The sequence below is a fragment of the Nesoenas mayeri genome (assembly GCF_963082525.1).
Source record: "Nesoenas mayeri genome assembly, chromosome: 3".
NCBI classification, from domain to species: Eukaryota; Metazoa; Chordata; class Aves; order Columbiformes; family Columbidae; genus Nesoenas; species Nesoenas mayeri.
Window position 1 is genome coordinate 11,931,884 of NC_137544.1, and position 17,879 is coordinate 11,949,762.

The 17,879-nt window shown below is 42.8% G+C and overlaps 2 protein-coding genes across 2 annotated transcripts; both read left to right on the top strand.

The window, feature by feature from the left end:
* Positions 1-369: 369 nt before the first annotated feature.
* Positions 370-6,475, top strand: LOC308038896 (cytosolic 5'-nucleotidase 1B-like; the record flags this gene model as incomplete). Its single annotated transcript, XM_080341833.1, has 6 exons — positions 370-486; positions 563-730; positions 3,856-3,985; positions 4,508-4,630; positions 5,313-5,497; positions 6,137-6,475. The coding sequence occupies 6 exons, from the start codon at positions 370-372 to the stop codon at positions 6,473-6,475; spliced, it is 1,062 nt and encodes a 353-aa protein (XP_080197959.1).
* A 5,631-nt stretch (positions 6,476-12,106) lies between these two features.
* LOC308038897 (retinol dehydrogenase 14-like) lies at positions 12,107-17,543 on the top strand. The gene is made up of 2 exons (XM_080341834.1): positions 12,107-12,481; positions 15,897-17,543. Exons 1-2 carry the CDS (start codon positions 12,128-12,130, stop codon positions 16,512-16,514), a joined length of 972 nt encoding a protein of 323 aa, XP_080197960.1. The 5' UTR covers positions 12,107-12,127; the 3' UTR covers positions 16,515-17,543.
* The last annotated feature ends 336 nt before the right edge of the window (positions 17,544-17,879 follow it).

Consider the following 17,879-nt stretch of genomic DNA (forward strand, 5'->3'; position numbering starts at 1 on the left):
CCACTCGGTGCCGGGGCAGGGCAGAACCGCTCCGCTCCGTGCCGGGTCAGGGCAGAACCGCTCCGCTCCGTGCCGGGGCAGGGCAGAACCGCGCCTCTCCGTGCCGGGGCAGGGCAGAACCGCTCCGCTCCGTGCCGCTCCGCGCCGGGGAGGGCAGGGCCGGGCCGGGTGGCCACGGGCGCGGCAGAGCGAACAGAAAGGCAGCGCCCGGTGACTTCCCCGTGCCCGAGCGGGGCGGGGCGGGGTGGAGGGGCGGCCGCTGCCACCGCTTCCCGGTTGCCCGCGGCGGCTCCGGCCGAGCCCGTTGCGCGTCCGTTGCCCGCTCTGAGCGCAGCCCCTTCCCCCGCCGCGTCCACTGGCTCAGGCACCATGAGCGGCTCCGGCCCGGAGGCGCCCCAGCCCGGCGACACCGCGGAGGAGGCTGAGCAGGACTGGGCGGCGGCCAAGGCTTTTTACGACAACCTCGTTTCCAAGAGACCCCGGCCGGTGAGTGCGGGCGGGCCGGGCTGGGGTGGGGGGGCTGGGGGCTGCCGGCCGGCGCTACCCTCCGCTCGCTCCGCAGCCCAAGCCCCAGCACGCCATCACCGTGGCCGTCTCTTCCCGAGCCCTCTTCGACCTCGTGGAGGAGCGGCGGATCTACGAAGAGCAAGGGGTGGAGAAGTACGTGGAGTACCAGCAGGACAACGAGAACGTCATCCTCAAGCCCGGACCGGCTTTCTACTTCGTCAAGGTACCCGGGCTGGGGCGAGCCCCGATGGGGGTGCGGCGGGGCGCGGAAGATGCTGCAAGGCCAAATTTCGGGAAGAGGAGGAGCCCGGAGCCTCCTTAGGCGGAGACAGACCTGCCCCGGGGAAACGTTTTGACTTGTTCCCCCAGCGGGGAGCCCGGCATCATCTCCGCATCTCCCTGAGGCGCCCCGGCCTTGCGGCCGCCCTTTCTCTCTCCCCCATCCCCTCCTCTCCAGCATCCTCTCCCTTCCCCTCTTCTCCCTCCCTCTCCCCTCCCGCCGGCACTAATGCTGAACGCCTGCGGGAGGTCACGTACCGCTCGCATCTCCGGGAGCGGAGTTTCACCCCCAGCATCCCGGGCTGGATCCCCGGGCTCTGCTCCACATCCGAGGTGAGGGCCAGGACCAACCTGCATGTGCTGCTGGACACGGGGAGCATGGAGCACCTTTCCTTTAAAGACTATTTTCGGTTAAGCTAGGCCCTCAAATTGTCCGAATTTTGTTGCAACCTTTTCCTCCCCCCCAAAATCCAAAAGATCTTAGTTCCTCATTCCATCTTTATGTCTCACTTGTAATAGGACCGCTATGATTAAAGACAGCGTTTATTCAATATTATTCAAATTACTTTATTCAGAAATGGACCTTTTTGTTTCTTTGTTTCTTTTTTTGGTCAGCTTTAATTTTGCCTTGCTTTTGTTGTCACCCTGGATAATTGTTCTTGAGGACCAGCAAAAGAAATAGACTCCCTAGCTGGGAGTCAGGGTTTAAACAGAGGTGAAATGGGATATTTTGCTTTCGTTGCACAGGAGAAATGGCCAAGGTAAACAGCCTTCAGCAGGGAAAGCAAGTGAAATTACCAAAAAATGAAAATATAAAAAACAACTAAAAATACAGATGGTTTTGAGGAGCACAGTTTTGAGTGCAACTGACTTGAAAAAATATCATCTACAGCATTCATTTTATGTCCATGGAGAATTTTTTCATAAGCTCTACCAGAGCAATTTTAGAAAATTTATTAAATCATAATTAACAGTTATACTTGCTGACGGTAGATTTGTGGCGGAACACTTCTTTCAGTTTTTAGAAGTAGATTTTCATTGCTTCAGTTTTAGTTTCAGGAGGTTAAAACATTTTCGGCATGGCTGATCAAGTTTTGGAAATACATACATAGTGAAAAAATTACTTACGTCAATACCCATACTGTTCTAAGTATAACAGATAGCTGTTAATAATGTTAATAGCACAAGCAAATAAAGGTGTTTTTAGCATAAAAGCATTTTCATAAAATATTTCTTTGTACACTAGTGAGGCTACACTGACTAGCAAATTTTCTGCATCTTTTCTATCTGTGGCAGCTAGAGACAGCAGCCCTGCCTAGCACAGACAGTTTTCAAGAGATATGTTGGAGTTCAGTGTCAAATTCACTTAGACATTAAGCAAGATCTGACTGACTCCTCACACTTTGAAAATCAAAGCTATTAACTATGTTCAGCTAAATGCACCTTGACCTCTGTTCCCTTCAAGTATGCTATTTGCATTTGAATTCTTTGTAAAGAGATTCATAAATTGCTTAATCATGGGAATCATTAGGGTAGAGAACTACAGGCTGGGTGATACTTTCTCCTTGGAGACAAGGCAAAAAGAAATAATATGTTTTTGTTTTGGGTTCCGTTGTTGAAATCTTTAGGACATTGACTTAAAAGTCTCATGCTTAGGAAAGTTAATCACAGGCCACGTTCTGCTTGGGTTGCAAAATGTACAGGCATTGGACAAAAAAAATGTCATCCTCTCTTCCACTCACTCTTATTCCCTAAGACTTTAAGAAATTGTTAGTGCACTACAGTTCCTTGTTTCCCCAAAAATAAGACCTACCCTGAAAAATAAGCCCTAGCATGATTGTTCAGGATTTTTGAGGATGCTCGAAATATAAGTCCTACTCCAAAATTAAGCCTTAGTTACAGTTCATTTTGAAAAAAACAGTTTAAATAGTGTCCAGGAAAAGTAAAAAAGTAGTAAATTTTCGAGCAAAAATTAATATAAGACCCTGTCTTATTTTGGGGGAAAGAGGGTATTAGCAGAAAGTTACAAAGGGGTTGCGACCACATACTAGGATTTTTTCCTGGGCCTTATACCAGGCTCTCACTTAGAGTTTTCCTAAGCCTAGCCCCAAATGACATAGCCATGCTTTTTAAAGTGAGATTCCCAGAATTTAATTATGAAATCTAGGTTTTTGTTCTTAACAACTGCCCTGACTTTTTAAAGCATCTTAATGAAAATCAACCCATCTTGCATTCATTTGATGTTTCATTGTTGACCTTCAATGCCATAGTCTCAAGGAATTCCATTGAAGGTCTGAGATTCTGAGTCTGTATATAAAACTAGAGCAAAAAGCAAGTCTTACTCGAAAGGGATAAGATTCTAAATAACATGAGAGAACAGATGGATACAGAGAGAGATGAGCAGATGAAAGGTCAAGGAAACAAGAATGCCAGACTGTGTATATAACATGTTGGCCCTGTTATCTTTAAAGATATCTCCAGTGAATCAAAGTTAACTCATTCAGTACTGCAATTAGCAATCACCTAGGTAATCATGTTTCATAGGATATGATTTTGTACTCATTACTTAAGGACAGTCTTTGACTTTTGACCACCTGAACTGTGTCAGTAAATTTTTGCCTAAGTATGTGGACTAGATTCACATTGTTGCATGCAGAACAAGTAGTTGCATGTATAAATTCCTTTACACCTTCTCCTTGATTTCATTAGAACAATTTTCAAGTGGATAAGAAACAGGAAAAAAAAAATAAAGATTAGTAGGGATTGTGATAATGTTCAGAAATGCATTGATTTATTCTGGATGTTCATGGTGTCCCAATAAAAAAGGATTTCCATGATAAAGTCAAATTCTGTAACTCAGCAAAAGAAACTTACTTGCTTCCCTTCAAATGAACACAGTCAAATGGTTACTGGGAGCAGAAGAGCAGAAAGGAGTAAAACAAGTTCAGCAAGTTAAACTATCAGGTATTTCACATTCTCCTTCAAGACAGTGCTATCACTAAACCTACAGTGATTAAGAACTGAGGCACATTCCACTTGTCTATTGACCTCCACCTTTTAAACCCACAGGCGCTGATGCATGTCAATGCCCGGCTTCTTGAGCTGTACCCTGATGATGAAGAACGATTCGATATTGTCCTGATGACTAACAACCATGCCCAAGTGGGAGTGAGACTCATAAACAGCATCAATCACTATGGTAAGGAAAGTACAATACTGCTTCGTAGAACTGCCTGCTGTTACATAATAAAATGAATTAATTTTATTTGTCCTGCTCTGACCTTGGTAAAAGCAGCTTCTTTGATACCAACACCCATTCCTCAGAGGATAATATTTATTTTTGGATGTCAGCATAAGTGAGACAGTGTTAAACAGAATTTGGTCCAAAGTTCTAGATTTAACTTCTCACGTGGGAATATTAATTTCTGAGAAAAAGTTCTTAAACTTTTTATTTGTTTTGTATTTATGCCTCCTATACATATACATTAACAGCAGTTATTCTGCTGTCTTAAAGGGATTTTGTGTTAAATTCTCAAGGAGGAAGAGTTGGTCAAACATTGTAGTCAGTTTAGGTTGTCTAACTTGTTGAAATTACAGTGAACATATTTCTCTGTTTTAAATTTACTGTTAGCTGTAGGCTAGTATGCGTTTTTATGGGTTCCTTTTACAGGTTTGTAGTGTCAAGGCAGAGTCACACCTTGTTCTGCTGTTCTTACTTTAGGTTTAACAATTGAACGTTTCTGTATGACGGGAGGAAAAAGCCCTATTGATTACCTGAAGGCATATCTTACCAACTTGTACCTCTCCGCAGACTCTGAAAAAGTGCAAGAAGCTATAGAAGCAGGTTTGAATTGACTTTCTGCTGTTATCTCTCTGTTGAGCTTGTTAAAAAATGAATGTATTGTATGTCTTCCATGGAAAATAGTGCTGTTTCATCAAATTCAGAAAGTCATAAGATTGTGTGGTACAAACTTATAATTTATTTGTACTTAATCAAATAAAATCAGGCTATTTCTCTGTATTGTTCTCCTCTGACCCTTCAGCCTGCTGGTAATGACAACTTAATTACTCTCTACCTTTGTCCCACCTTGCTGTCTTGTCCCATGCTACAAGAAATGAACTCACATACATATCTACTTACCTATATTCAACTTCTGTTCAAATAATCATTGCTTCCATACGACTTACAAAAAACATCTTCTGTGTTTTGTTAGAAAACAGTAAATAGCTTGACTCAGTAGCCTTCTTGGAATTTCCTGCTCTATCTCATTTACAGCTCACCTTGGAGACTGGTTTTGTATGTTCTTATGTGGAAGTGGAAGGAAGCACATGTAAGACGTTATGTCAGTAGCACAGCTTCCGTGCATTTATGTTACAGAACAGCCATTACTAATTAGCTTTAGTGATCATTTCTGCTCACCAGCTATAAAGGTCACCACCAATAAGTTGTTGGAACTGAACTGCTGACAGTTTAATGAATGACTTTGCAGGACATGCTAACTGAGGTTCTCTTGATCCATTTTCAGGCATTGCATCAGCTACGATGTTCTCTGCCAACAAAGATGTTGCTTACTCGGATACACAGTTGAGGGTGGCATTCGATGGGGATGCAGTTCTCTTTTCTGATGAATCAGAACAGATCGTCAAAGAGCAAGGATTAGATAGATTTTTTGAACATGAACAACTGAATGAAAATAAGCCTCTTGCACAGGTTTGTACTTCTTGAATCAGTAAGTTTTCAAAACATCTGTTAATTTTCATTGCTGCTGCATTCCTCCAGTTTCCCCAGTATATATGTATTCTTCTTTGTGGAAACTGATTACACTATTTATTTCCTTTTCCAAGGATAATCTTTAAAATCATGTTTGACATAAAAGAGCCCACCATTGCAGTCCTTTCACCAGATCTCCCACTAAGTCTAATTCTAATATTATCTTTAATCTAGAAAGAGTTCAGTAATGTCTATGTAATTAGGTCTCTCACAGGGTTTTGCACAGAAAATAAAAATTGCACCTCGTAGTTCATAGTAGGAGTTATGTGTTTTTAAAGAACATTTTATCAAATACTATAGCAATAACTTTATGTTGTATGAGATGTTGTAAGTCTTAGTGAGAATCAGTTTTGTGCTGATCATACCATGTAGGATTATGGTTTTACATATGTTTTTAATGATTTGTGAATTCCTAGTGAGGGTGCAGACCCATTTGAACACATTACACAGAGAATTCACTGAGCAGCGTAGCATTAGGAAAAGAATCCTGTATGTCACTGGCAATCTGGAATAAAGCAAAAGCAAGATTTGGAGAGCCATGGACAAATACTAAATATGCTTCTGCTATTTCATACTCAGGGTCCTTTGAAAGGTTTTCTGGAAGACTTAGGGAAACTCCAGAAGAAGTTCTACGCAAAAAACGAACGATTAGATTGTCCTATAAGGACATACCTGGTCACAGCCAGAAGCGCGGCAAGCTCTGGAGCCAGAGTGCTGAAGACTCTTCGTAGCTGGGGTCTGGAGATCGATGAGGCCCTTTTCTTAGCAGGAGCTCCTAAAGGACCGATCTTGGTGAAAATCCGCCCTCACATTTTCTTTGATGACCAGATGTTTCACATTGAAGGAGCACAGAAATTAGGCACCATAGCTGCACATGTTCCCTATGGCGTTGCTCAGAAATACCACAAATCTGCGTGACTGGAGGGCCCCATTAATGATAACGTTCTTAGCCAGCCTTTAATATGCCAATAGTTACCTCTGAAAACCGCTGCATTTGTATATTGTAAGCACTATGTTTAAAGATTTCACTTCTGGCTATAACAGCCTTTAAAGGAAATACTTTTAATATAGGTAAGTTTTTAATAGTTATTTTAATAGCATTCTTAAGCAGCTTAGGTTTTTTTACCCGTCTGGATCTAACACTGTGGTTTTGATATTAAGGAAAGATTTGTATTGTTTTTATACCTTGAGACATACTTTGAGAGACAAAACAGTTATATTTTCTCTTAAAAGCTGTTGACGGGTTATTTATAACAAAAATCATGCTGCAATACTAGTTGTTCATGGTTATTTCTGAAATTACCAACAGCACAGTTTACATATAAATGTTTACCTCTTGGTGGTTTGCTTGTTAAATATGTGTTCAGTAGATCTGTTATCACAAGTTTTCAGCTTCCAGTGAAATGTTAGCTTATTTGATCTTGTGTTTACAGGAGCCCTTTATTTTTCTATATTGTTTTCCTATTCTAATAAAGCTGGCTTTACAGAACATTGTCATTTTTCTATGTAGAGGTTTTAGCATAGTTTCCTATGCAGAGTTTGTGTAATCAGTGTCTCTGTTTCTCTTGCCTCTTCTGGATATTTAGAGCCAGAAGTGACCACTTTCAGCCAAATCTGAGAGAGAGCTAGAGGTCTCAAAGACACTTATATCCCAACAGTTTTCACCAAGTTGGACAGAAGTCAGAAATGCTGTGGGTGTCTTGACTGGGACAAAGACTGAAGCTTTAGAGCATAACTTTATATACCAGCAGAGGTTCTACCCCGAAGTAATGCTGTTGATGGAATTACTTGTTTCTTAACTAGATTTACTTAGGATTTACAGCTATTTTGTGATCTGCATGAACTGAGTTTGGCAACCTCTGATAGGTTTCCAGGGAACAGGTGCCTGTTGCAACATGAACTCATGTAAATTTGCACCATAGATCTATTCTACCTCTTTTGTGCTAAGTTCTTGTGTCTTAGTGTCATCCATGTATCGGAGTGCATTCCAAATGACACAACTAACATCTGTCAGGTGGTGTTTGTTCTCTTTCTCTCCCTAGTGGAACAATTGTTCTGTTTTATTTTTATTGTTGCTGTGTATTTATACCAGAAGAGACAAAACCGAAAGAATATGCTTTGCAGTGGAAGTAGAAGATGAAGGCTTGTGATGATCCGTGGTTCCTGGGGGAATTCACTCCAGAATCTCACGTTAGCCTCTCAGAAAGTTTAGTGTTTTCTGTCCAGATGAACTATCCTGCTATTGCAGAAAGCTTCCTTGCATTTCTCTCCCAGAAACAAAAGCAGTCTTAAATGTTGTGGGTCCAAGCCACAAACTTATCTGAAAACAAAGGCAAAAGCCTTGATCCTGCATGAAACTCAAATAGACACCATCAGAAAGGTTTTTATGTGTTCACACCAGCATGTGTTGTTGATGGGATGCACTGCAGATATCTGGTGTACTTGGAATTTCCTGAGGGCTAAAGGCTTTGTGCCCAAAATGCATCACATTTCCCAGCTCATCCAGGAGGTGAGGAAGACATGAATAACTGAGGCCTGGTCATTGTCTGCCAGGATGGGATACAGTTACCTTGCCAAATGGAGATTATAAGAAATGTTATTAGCAGATGTTTTTATGTGAAAACTCAGAATCGGCAAGGGATCCAAGAATATTCTTTAGCTGTGCAATATAAATTGTGTGTGTATCTTTACCACAAAATCATCGCTGCAAATTTCAGGAATACCGGTCCTGCCTTTTTGAAGCAGAACATGGATCAGCTTTCCTCATCCATGTGCTGTTAGAGCTGTAGATGTTTGGTGCAGGAAAATATGCAGGATATATGCTGTGCACAGATTACTAGCACTTGACTCTCATTAAACATAGCAATTCAGGCTTGGTACTGAAAAGTGCTAATGGGATCCTTGATCCGTGTGGAACTCCAAAGGTATCTCATGCCTGACAGGCTAAGCATGTAAATCAGTGAATAAATTGAGAATGGAATCATCTGGTTTGTTACGTTTACCTTTATTTCAAATCAACCATCCACCTACTGGAAAAATTAAACCTACAGGCCGGGACATAGTTAGGAGCTTCCAGTTCTTATATCTTTCATGATCTGTACATGTATGGTACTCGAGGGCTACCTCTTGCAGTGTCATCCTGACAGCACTAAGGCATGTGTGAAGAGAAAAAAAGAGTTCACATATTAAATTTACATAGTAGAATTTACATTCTCAGTTATAGAATTCAAACTGACCTTAAAATCCAGAAGTTGATGCTAAGTCCCGTAATCACTTCTCCTACGTTAGCTGAGCAAAATGTCCTTAGATGTTTGTTCAGATTATACTCTGCCTTTTAATTGTCAGGCAACTGTCCCAGGTTTTGGCAACCGCTTCTCTGTATATCTGGTAACACATTGGGTGAGTGGAGCCTCATTCGTTCATGCAAGTGCCTTCCAGACTAACCTGGATGTATGGGGAGACTCAGGCTTGCCAAGTAGTCTCTGCCTGTCAAAATTGTCTTCTGCCCCGAGGCACAGCTTGGCTAGTGGACCAAAACAATAATTTACAAGAAAATTCTCTGAAATGGGATGGGAGCCGAGGGGCTGTTTTCTATTTTTGTAGACATGGGACAGAATTTTCTCATAATAGCATTCCAGTCCACAAAACAAACAAACAAGCAAACAATAATAAAACCCAACAAAAAACCATCTTGCTTCTCATGCTCATGAAGATTCCATTAGTTTATACCTTGACACCTCATAACCCTAAGCCAGTCTCTGTTAGAACAAAATGCAATGTTTTTCAATATGGCAATAGAGAGGTGTTCTATGGTTCTGAACTGTCCTGTCTATCAGCTTGTTTATAACACTAGAAGACAGACTTATGAAAAAGAAACTGTCATCGCAGCCAAAAGCTGGAAGAGTATTAACAGAGATTGAATTCTGTGCAGAAACAGAACTTAGTCAGGCAAAGCCAGTCTGTGTCCCCTTAGCTTCCAGGTTCATGTGTCACACCACAGTGAAGAGTACAGGTAAGACAAATGGTAATGTCTCCTACTGCTACCAGTCCCCATGGACAAAAACGTTGGAAATAAGACCCTGAAGGTGACTTGTCTATTTTTTCTTTTATTTTTTTACAGGACAACATATCCTCAGAGTGTGTTGGATATCTCCCGCCAGCTACCAAGACATAATAAACCCATGTTCCCCAGTTCCTTTACATCTCCAAGACATCCTTTCAGTTTCCAGGCTACCATGTCATGCATAGTGAAACAATCGTCTGGAGGAAACAAAATATTTCAGATGAATATTTGGAGATGGTCATCATCACGTGTTCCAAAGTATCCTCCTGTGTTCCTGGACTGTGATTTATTCTAAGGACATGGGAATCAGAGGGCCTCTACATCCTGAGGAGGATTATCAGGCGCCTCCCTTGGGCTCCTCTGGCAAGCCCTGTAACCTGCACAGACACACAGTATTGCTGACCAGAACACACTGATTCCTTGAATGCAACGGTTGGGCAGTGAAGCAGTGAAGTAGGTTGATATCTTAGGAGAAATAATAACTTTCAGTTACCCTGCTCAGTGCTATCTGGGACCAGCAACATCTGAATGTGTATGTCATCCCTGCCTAGATGAGCAGCTTCTGATCACCATCACCCATGGTATCCTGTGCACAGTGCTCCTTGCACTGAAGGCTGGATTGACCACTGATGGATCCAGGCAGGATCCCCAAGGCAGCACCCTCTCCAACACATTCAACAGTCTTCTGAAGTAGCAGGTGTATCAGAGATGACTGCCATAGTCTCCACTGCCAGATGCTGAATAGTAGATTCTTTACCTCCCACCAGGAGGATTTCTTACAGGATGAATCTCTTCCTCTAACAGGGTATTTCTTGGTTCTCTTATTCTGTCATCTAGTGGGCAGTCACTGTCCCTTTCTCATGGTCCTTGTCTGCAAGGTCACGAAGCAGAAGATGTGGGCATGGCTCCAACACCTCCCAAAGGTATGATTTACTATGAGCAGAGAATATGTAAGCACACCTCACACTGGCTATGGCTCTTACATCATGTTAAGGATGAGAAAAGCCATTTCTGTCACAAGCAGACATGATGATGTGGCCTGGTCAAAACACCCTTTGGAGCAGCCACTTTCTCAGAACATTTCATCAGCACAAAGGCCAGCTGGCATGGGAAAGTCCATGTGCATGCTAACTCTCCAGAACGTGACAGATGCTTCTAAACAACCCAGTGGGACCTCAGAAGCTGTGGGAGAGCCCTAACCAACCCCCAGCCTGGAGACAAAACTCTGCCATGGGCAGAAATGTGGCATTCCTGTGCCGGGAGCCTTCCCTGGAACTGCCACATCTACTGCTCCAGCCTCTGCATCTCAGGCTGAAGACACAAGGCAGATAAACTGAATGTGCCTTTTGCAGAAGCATTTGATCTGCCATAAAACTCAAAGACTGGTAATGAAATATTATAGATGCCCTTAATGTCTGTTTTCCCCGTGATGGAGTCTTCTCAGTGAGATTGATAAATATTAATAAAATATTTTGGTAAAATCTCTACTAGCAAGCTAAACACTACTGGGAAATACTGCCAGGCCCTACAACTCAACCATGTCTATGTCATTAAACTGTTCTAATTGTCTTCTAATTCTACAGTCATCAGCACAGTGCCTGGTTTGGTTTTGGCTCAGGCCAGCTAGCTCTCTCCCAGATGATACCCATCCATGTCTCAGGAATCAGCACAGGATGAAAAGCCAAGAATCAGCTTGGACTTGTCAAGGTTTAACAGGTTCTTTTGCACCAGTTGCGTTAGCACCAAACAGCAGATCCTGATACCTTTAATTTACTGGAGGGGACATTGCTGACGGTGCAAGGGCCTTTGGACCGATGGAGGGTCGTAGTGCTGCTGGGACATCCTGCTGTGTTTTATTTTTGAGCTGGGTAAGGAAGCAGCGTCCTCGCAGGGTAACTCTGCCCATGATGAGGACAAGAGGAAATGCCCTCAAGTTGCCCCAGGGGAGGTTTAAGTTGAGTATTAGGGAAAATTTCTTAATGGAAATGGTTGTCAGGCATTGGAACAGGCTGCCCAGGGAAGTGGTGGAGCCACCATCCCTGGAGGGGTTTAAAAGCTGCATAGACGAGGTTCTTAGGGACATGGTTTAGTGCTAGCGTTAGGTTACGGTTGGATTCAATGATCTTATGGGTCTAGCCCAACTGAAATGATTCTGTGATTTTACAATACTGTATGATTCTGTAACTCTATATGATTGTGTGTATGTATGTGTATGTATGTATGTAACTCTATGTGCCTGCATTACATGCTTTGGGTCGCCCTCAGGACCTTGCTGGATCCGGGAAGGCCGCCGAGTCACCGCTGGACGTTTCAAGCAGACTCTGCGCTCATTAACCGTCCCTCAGCGGCAGCCCCGTGAGCGCCTGCACTGGGGCAGCCGGGAACTACCATCCCCACAATGCCCCGCGGCGCACCTGGCCAATCCTAACGCTCCCCGACGCCGCCCGGCCGGCGGGCGACGAGGCGGGAGTGGCAACTCCGGGCGGAGCGCCGCTCGGCCCGGCGGGATGGCCGCGGCGGCCACGGCGTTGGCGCTGGGCGGGGGGCTGCTCCTGGCCGCCTGGCGTTGGCTGCGGGGCTCGGCCCGGGCCGCGGCCCCTCCCGGGGCCTCCATGCGGGGCAAGACGGTGATCATCACGGGGGCCAACAGCGGGCTGGGCCGCGCGGCGGCGGCCGAGCTGCTGCGGATGCGCGCCCGCGTCATCATGGGCTGCCGCGACCGGGCTCGGGCCGAGCGGGCGGCCAGCGAGATCCGGGCGGAGGTGGGCGAGCGGGCGGAGGGCGGCGGCGAGCTGGTGGTGCGGGAGCTGGACCTGGCCTCGCTGCGCTCCGTGCGCGCCTTCTGCCACCGCGTCCTGCAGGTACGGCCGGGACGGCTGCGGGCGCGGGGCTCGGCCCGCCGGGTGGCGACACGTTCCGGCGGCTTTAGGCCGCTCTGGGGTCACTGAGGGGACGCGGGTGCGGGAGCCAGTGCCACCATTGCGGCGGGGGGCGGCGTCCTCGGGGCTCCGCGTTCACAGGCCTGCTCCCCGGGCTGGGGTGCGGGGTGTTGCTGAGCCCAGCGCAGGGGTTGAGAGGAGGGTGTGGGGAGACTGGCGTGACTTAGCACATGGGAGAATAAAGTTCATAGGAGTTCGGGCTATTCTAGTCCAAACTGTTGTAGTCCTTTTATGTTCTGAAAAGGAAGCACTTGTTTCTGTGTGAGGGAAATTATTTGTCTTCCTTCCTCTCTTAATTAACTCGGCATTAACCTGCCTTTGTTGCTTTAAGTTAATGCTACAGCTCGGCCTTGTCCCCAGAGAAGTACAGGTTGACATGAGGGCCCTGCTCACAGTTCCAGTGCTCCCTCTTCCCCCTCCCCAGACTGTCCCCCCTGCATTTTGCATCTCTTGGCCCGTGCTAGCTGAGTTTAGCAGGTAGACATTTTCAAATATATGAAGTTTCTGCAGATTTCCTGAAGATGTGAGTTTGACAGCAATACCGCTAGCCGAGTTCAGCTGTTATTAGAGGCCAGAGAGCAGAGGGAGGCAGCGCTGGAGGTGTCGTTCCATTCCCATGAAAAGTGACAGTTGGGGCTCTCATCTCACCACGTCTGGCTCCTCAAGCCATGGGACACAGTCATGGGAAACCAGGCTTAGCAAGTTCTGCTGCTGCTCAGAGAATTGCTTGTTAAGTACCTGAAAGGTGCTCAGATGCTGTCCCAAGAAAAAAAGAAAACAACAACAAAACAAACAAACAAAACACACACACACACATACACACAACCAAAAAAAATAAGAGGGACTTTATTGCATTAACTTTCCAGTAGCTTTTGTAAAACCTAAATGTTAGAATAAAAGTCAAGTCCTAAGTTCCCTGGTGGGGCTCAATGTGATTATATACATTCCTGCCTATAAATCCAGTGATAAGATCTAATCTTGCTGGGAAAATATGCATATACAAAGGGATATAAAACAGACAAACACCAGAAAAGTAAAATACTCTCCTGCTAAAATTATATATTTCATAATACAAAATATCAAAAATTGTAAATTTTTTAGCCTGTCTATTGATGAAGCCAATATAAGTACCTTTAAGTGAGGAATGAGTGAAGGAAAAAAAGAGAGTGCATGCATCTGCAGAGTGCTGCTGACACCTGCATTTGAACTTTCATTTTTGTGACTTTAAAAATAATTCCAGAAGCAGCTCAGTGACAAGGGGTATGAATTCGACTAATACTTCCAAGAGCTATTCCATTATTTGTCTTCTCTAACGTATGACTGCTTTTAGGAGCTGGCTGTTGGGGTTTTATTGTGGTTGGCTGATGTTTTGTTGTTTGGGTTTTTTTTTGTTTGTTTGTTTGAGATGAAGAAGACTTAAATACTGATAGGATGAGAAAATAATACATCCCCACAGCATAACTTAAATTGTGGGAGCTTCCCTCTGCAGAACTACAAGTGATTACATCTTTCACTCCTTCATCTCACTGCAAAAGGTAGAAGAATTTGAGATGTCAGAGCGCTCCATGGGAAAATGGAGAAAATAGAAGTGGATTCCAGAAGCTGAAGGAATAGCAGTGCCCACCAAAGTAGCGTTTTGTGCTCTCTTGCACCTGGTCGTAGTAGCCGCCTGCTTGGCACTGATCACATTACTCTAGATTATAAAGATGTAGGGGTCTCAGCAAATAGCACAAGTTGAGGTCTCGTTTCATGAATGGTTAAGTCTTGCAAAATACTTAATACTCCAGTCAGGTGTTCTACTCTGAAGCAGAAAGTGTCACTTCAATGAGCAGATCTACAGTCAGTGTTTCTTCAGTACTGCCCTTGTTTAGTGAGAGGAACCATTATGTCCCTTTGGGTGAAGAGAAATGAGTTTGATGCTCTTCAGATCATGCCTCAGGGACCCAATTATATGAAACACTGAGCAACCTCAAGTCCTGTGGAAATGAGTCCGAAGTTGAAGTACGTGATTGGATGCCAGCATCATTCACTGAGTGCCAAGTGCAGGTTGGGGTTTTGCTCTCTCTGTATCGTTGCTGCTAATGGCAGTCAAATAAAAGGCAAGTGGTACAAAATGCATTTTGAGGTTCTCTATTTTTATCATCAAAATGACTCCAAATGATCTCAGCTTGCCTTCTAGTCCCTGCATTTGCTTTAAAGAATTAACAGCAGAAAACCCTCCTGCTGCTTTTTCTTTAAAGTGAATACATTTGCTTCTGATTCATACAAGCATAAATTTCCTGCAATACTTTCACAGTCTTTTGTCAGAGGTGGGTGAAAGTGTTAAATTCAGAGTTTATTTAGGCAGCTGAGTAGTCTGTGTTTTTTGAAAAATTCAGTGGTTTGAGTAAATTGGAGAGCTCTTAATTTTTGAGTGGATACTGGATCATGAAGTGCATGATGTATATATGTATATTTAAATTATCCATACCATCCTCTCTGTTAATTAGTTGTGTTTTCTGATTCTATAGAGTGTAACATACCTCCTTAAGTCTTTGTCTTCTACCAACCTGAACCAGAATACTGATCCTTCAAATAGCATAAGCTGAACATGTCATAAATATGAAAAGTCTCAGTCCCATAGACACACTTTAGTTCTTGAGTAGACCTATTAAACTCAAATTCTTGTATGAAAACTCCTCAATTACGATTGTGAATGTTACTTTTCTGGGATGAGTTTTGCTCTGTAGTTCTCACCAAGCAGCACAATGATGTTTCAGAATTTTAAAATAAGATAATATTTAAAATCATGAAAACACTGTTTTGCAAAGCTTTTCTTGATGTCATCCCAGTCTATGATGTAATGGTTTCTCCTCAACGCTGGGTTAGCTCTTCGAGCTATCACTTTTTTTTCCATATTTGCATGTCTTTTGCACAGTAGACCCCTTACCTATGGCCGAGGTTTGCTATAAATTCATGTGTCTGCTTTTACAGTGCAATGAACTTTTCAGAGAAAACCAAAACACATCACAAAGGTAAATTGTCACTGAATTGCCATAGAAAAAGCTGTTCCTGGAGAAGCAGATGATTGTTTTCTCTGCCTGTGTTAAAAGTAGATACAGATCTGCTCTCATGTACCTGCATCCTACTGGGGTCATGTACTCAGTTTAGCGGTAGTTCAACTTACGGTTGTTTTGGTTTTTTGAGCTTTAAGATAATATCAGGAAGTTACAAATCAGAAAGCTAGGAATGAAATTATTTCTTTCTAGCACTGGCCAATTAGAAATATTAAGCATAATAGTATGTTTTGTATGACAATTATAAAATGGAGTTGTTTTTTTTTCTTTCCTATTTAAAGGAAGAGCCAAGACTGGATGTTCTGATAAATAATGCAGGGATATTCCAGTGTCCATACATGAAGACAGAGGATGGTTTCGAGATGCAATTTGGTGTAAACCACTTGGGTCACTTCTTGCTCACCAACCTTCTTCTGGGCCTCCTCAAAAATTCTGCTCCAAGCAGGGTTGTGGTAGTATCCTCAAAGCTTTACAAATATGGAGAGATCAACTTTGAAGACTTGAACAGTGAAATAAGTTACAATAAAAGCTTTTGTTACAGTCGGAGTAAACTGGCTAACATATTATTTGCAAGGGAGCTAGCTCGTCGGTTAGAAGGGACAGGAGTCACCGTCAATTCACTTCATCCTGGGATTGTCAGAACAAATCTAGGCAGATATGTGAATATTCCTTTGCTGGCAAAGCCCCTATTCAACTTAGTGTCATGGGCTTTCTTCAAAACACCTCTGGAAGGAGCCAAGACTTCTATTTATTTGGCTTCTTCTCCTGATGTCGAAGGCGTGTCGGGAAAATATTTTGGGGACTGCAAAGAGGAGGAACTTCTGCCCAAAGCCATGGATGACTTGGTTGCGAGAAAGTTGTGGGATATCAGTGAAGTGATGGTTGGTTTATTGAAATAAGTGCCAGGAGGTATCTGCTAGATGAATGCAGATAACTATGCAATACGTATTTGCAACAATGTAATTCTCACTTTAAATTCTGTGGGAATGCAGATTACTTTGCTCAGTAATTATTAAATAGAGTGATTTATGCTGGAACTCTATTTTGAAATAATGGACAATCTTTAATAGACACAGGCATTTTAAAAGTCTGAAATAGAGCTTGAGGGTGTGAATATAATTTCTGGTTAAATCTGCTTGGAAACTCATGTTTTACAAACAAAAATGAAACAAAACTGTGTTTTACAATATATATGCATATTTGTCATGTTCCACTACTTGTAGTCAGACTGGATAGTTCAGGGTACTGATGGTGAAACACTACTCCTGTAAAAAGGTTTTGAAAATAGATCCTAATAATAATAATAACAAGATTGTTGTCTCTTTTGAGCCATCACAATGAAAAATGAAATAAAGAGTTTTACTGATGTCTTACACTGTAATTGTTTAGGCCTCCAAGCGCTGTTCAAAAGCACGTTGTCAGCCCTGTGGTTTAGTGAACAAAACTTGAGCTGTATACAGTTTAACTGTGAAGCACAAAGACAACTATTAATATTTGATCTTGCTGCTGTTCAGTGAGTATATACACTTGATTGTGCAAGCTGTATATTGATGTTCATGTATGCCAAACTTGTTCTTTCTTGATATGCAGACACCTTGGGTTTCATTAAAAGTGTAGCTGACAGAAGTGTTATTATGGTCTTGATAGGGCTTTGCATGTCACAAATTGCCTGCATACGAAGTTCACAAGACCTCAACCAGATTAGTCCGAAGAGAATATGCTTTTCGGTGTGTGTTTGGCTTGACTGATGGCACTTTAACTCAGCAATGAGATTAAATAAATCTGTCTAATACAGTTTACCGAATATTCTTTAATAAAAATATTTTAAAAACACTGTTCATTCTTTCATTGTGGAAGATACGACAGAAAACAGCAATCTTGACACAGTAGCCTTGTTTCAAAGCAGGAGATTTGCCTATATTGGTTTAGGGAGCCTGTCATGTAGGGTTGGTAGAAATAAAATGGGCTCCAAATAAATGCATGGGTATTACATGAAGCTGTACTGATTTATTATTTTTAAATTCATATAACTAATGGGTGCATATTGACATGACTTCTTGTTTTGTTCTACTGTAATAAAGTGTTCTAGCAGTTGAGATATACAGGGTAAGTATGGAAGAATGATTTAGAGTGATCTATTTAAATTTACTCAAGGGAAGGAATATCAATAATAAATGATGTATTTAGTAGATCCTTATTACCTGCTCATAAATACATATTATCTTTACACTTCAGGTAGCAAGTGCCCATTTTTTTTGAGATTT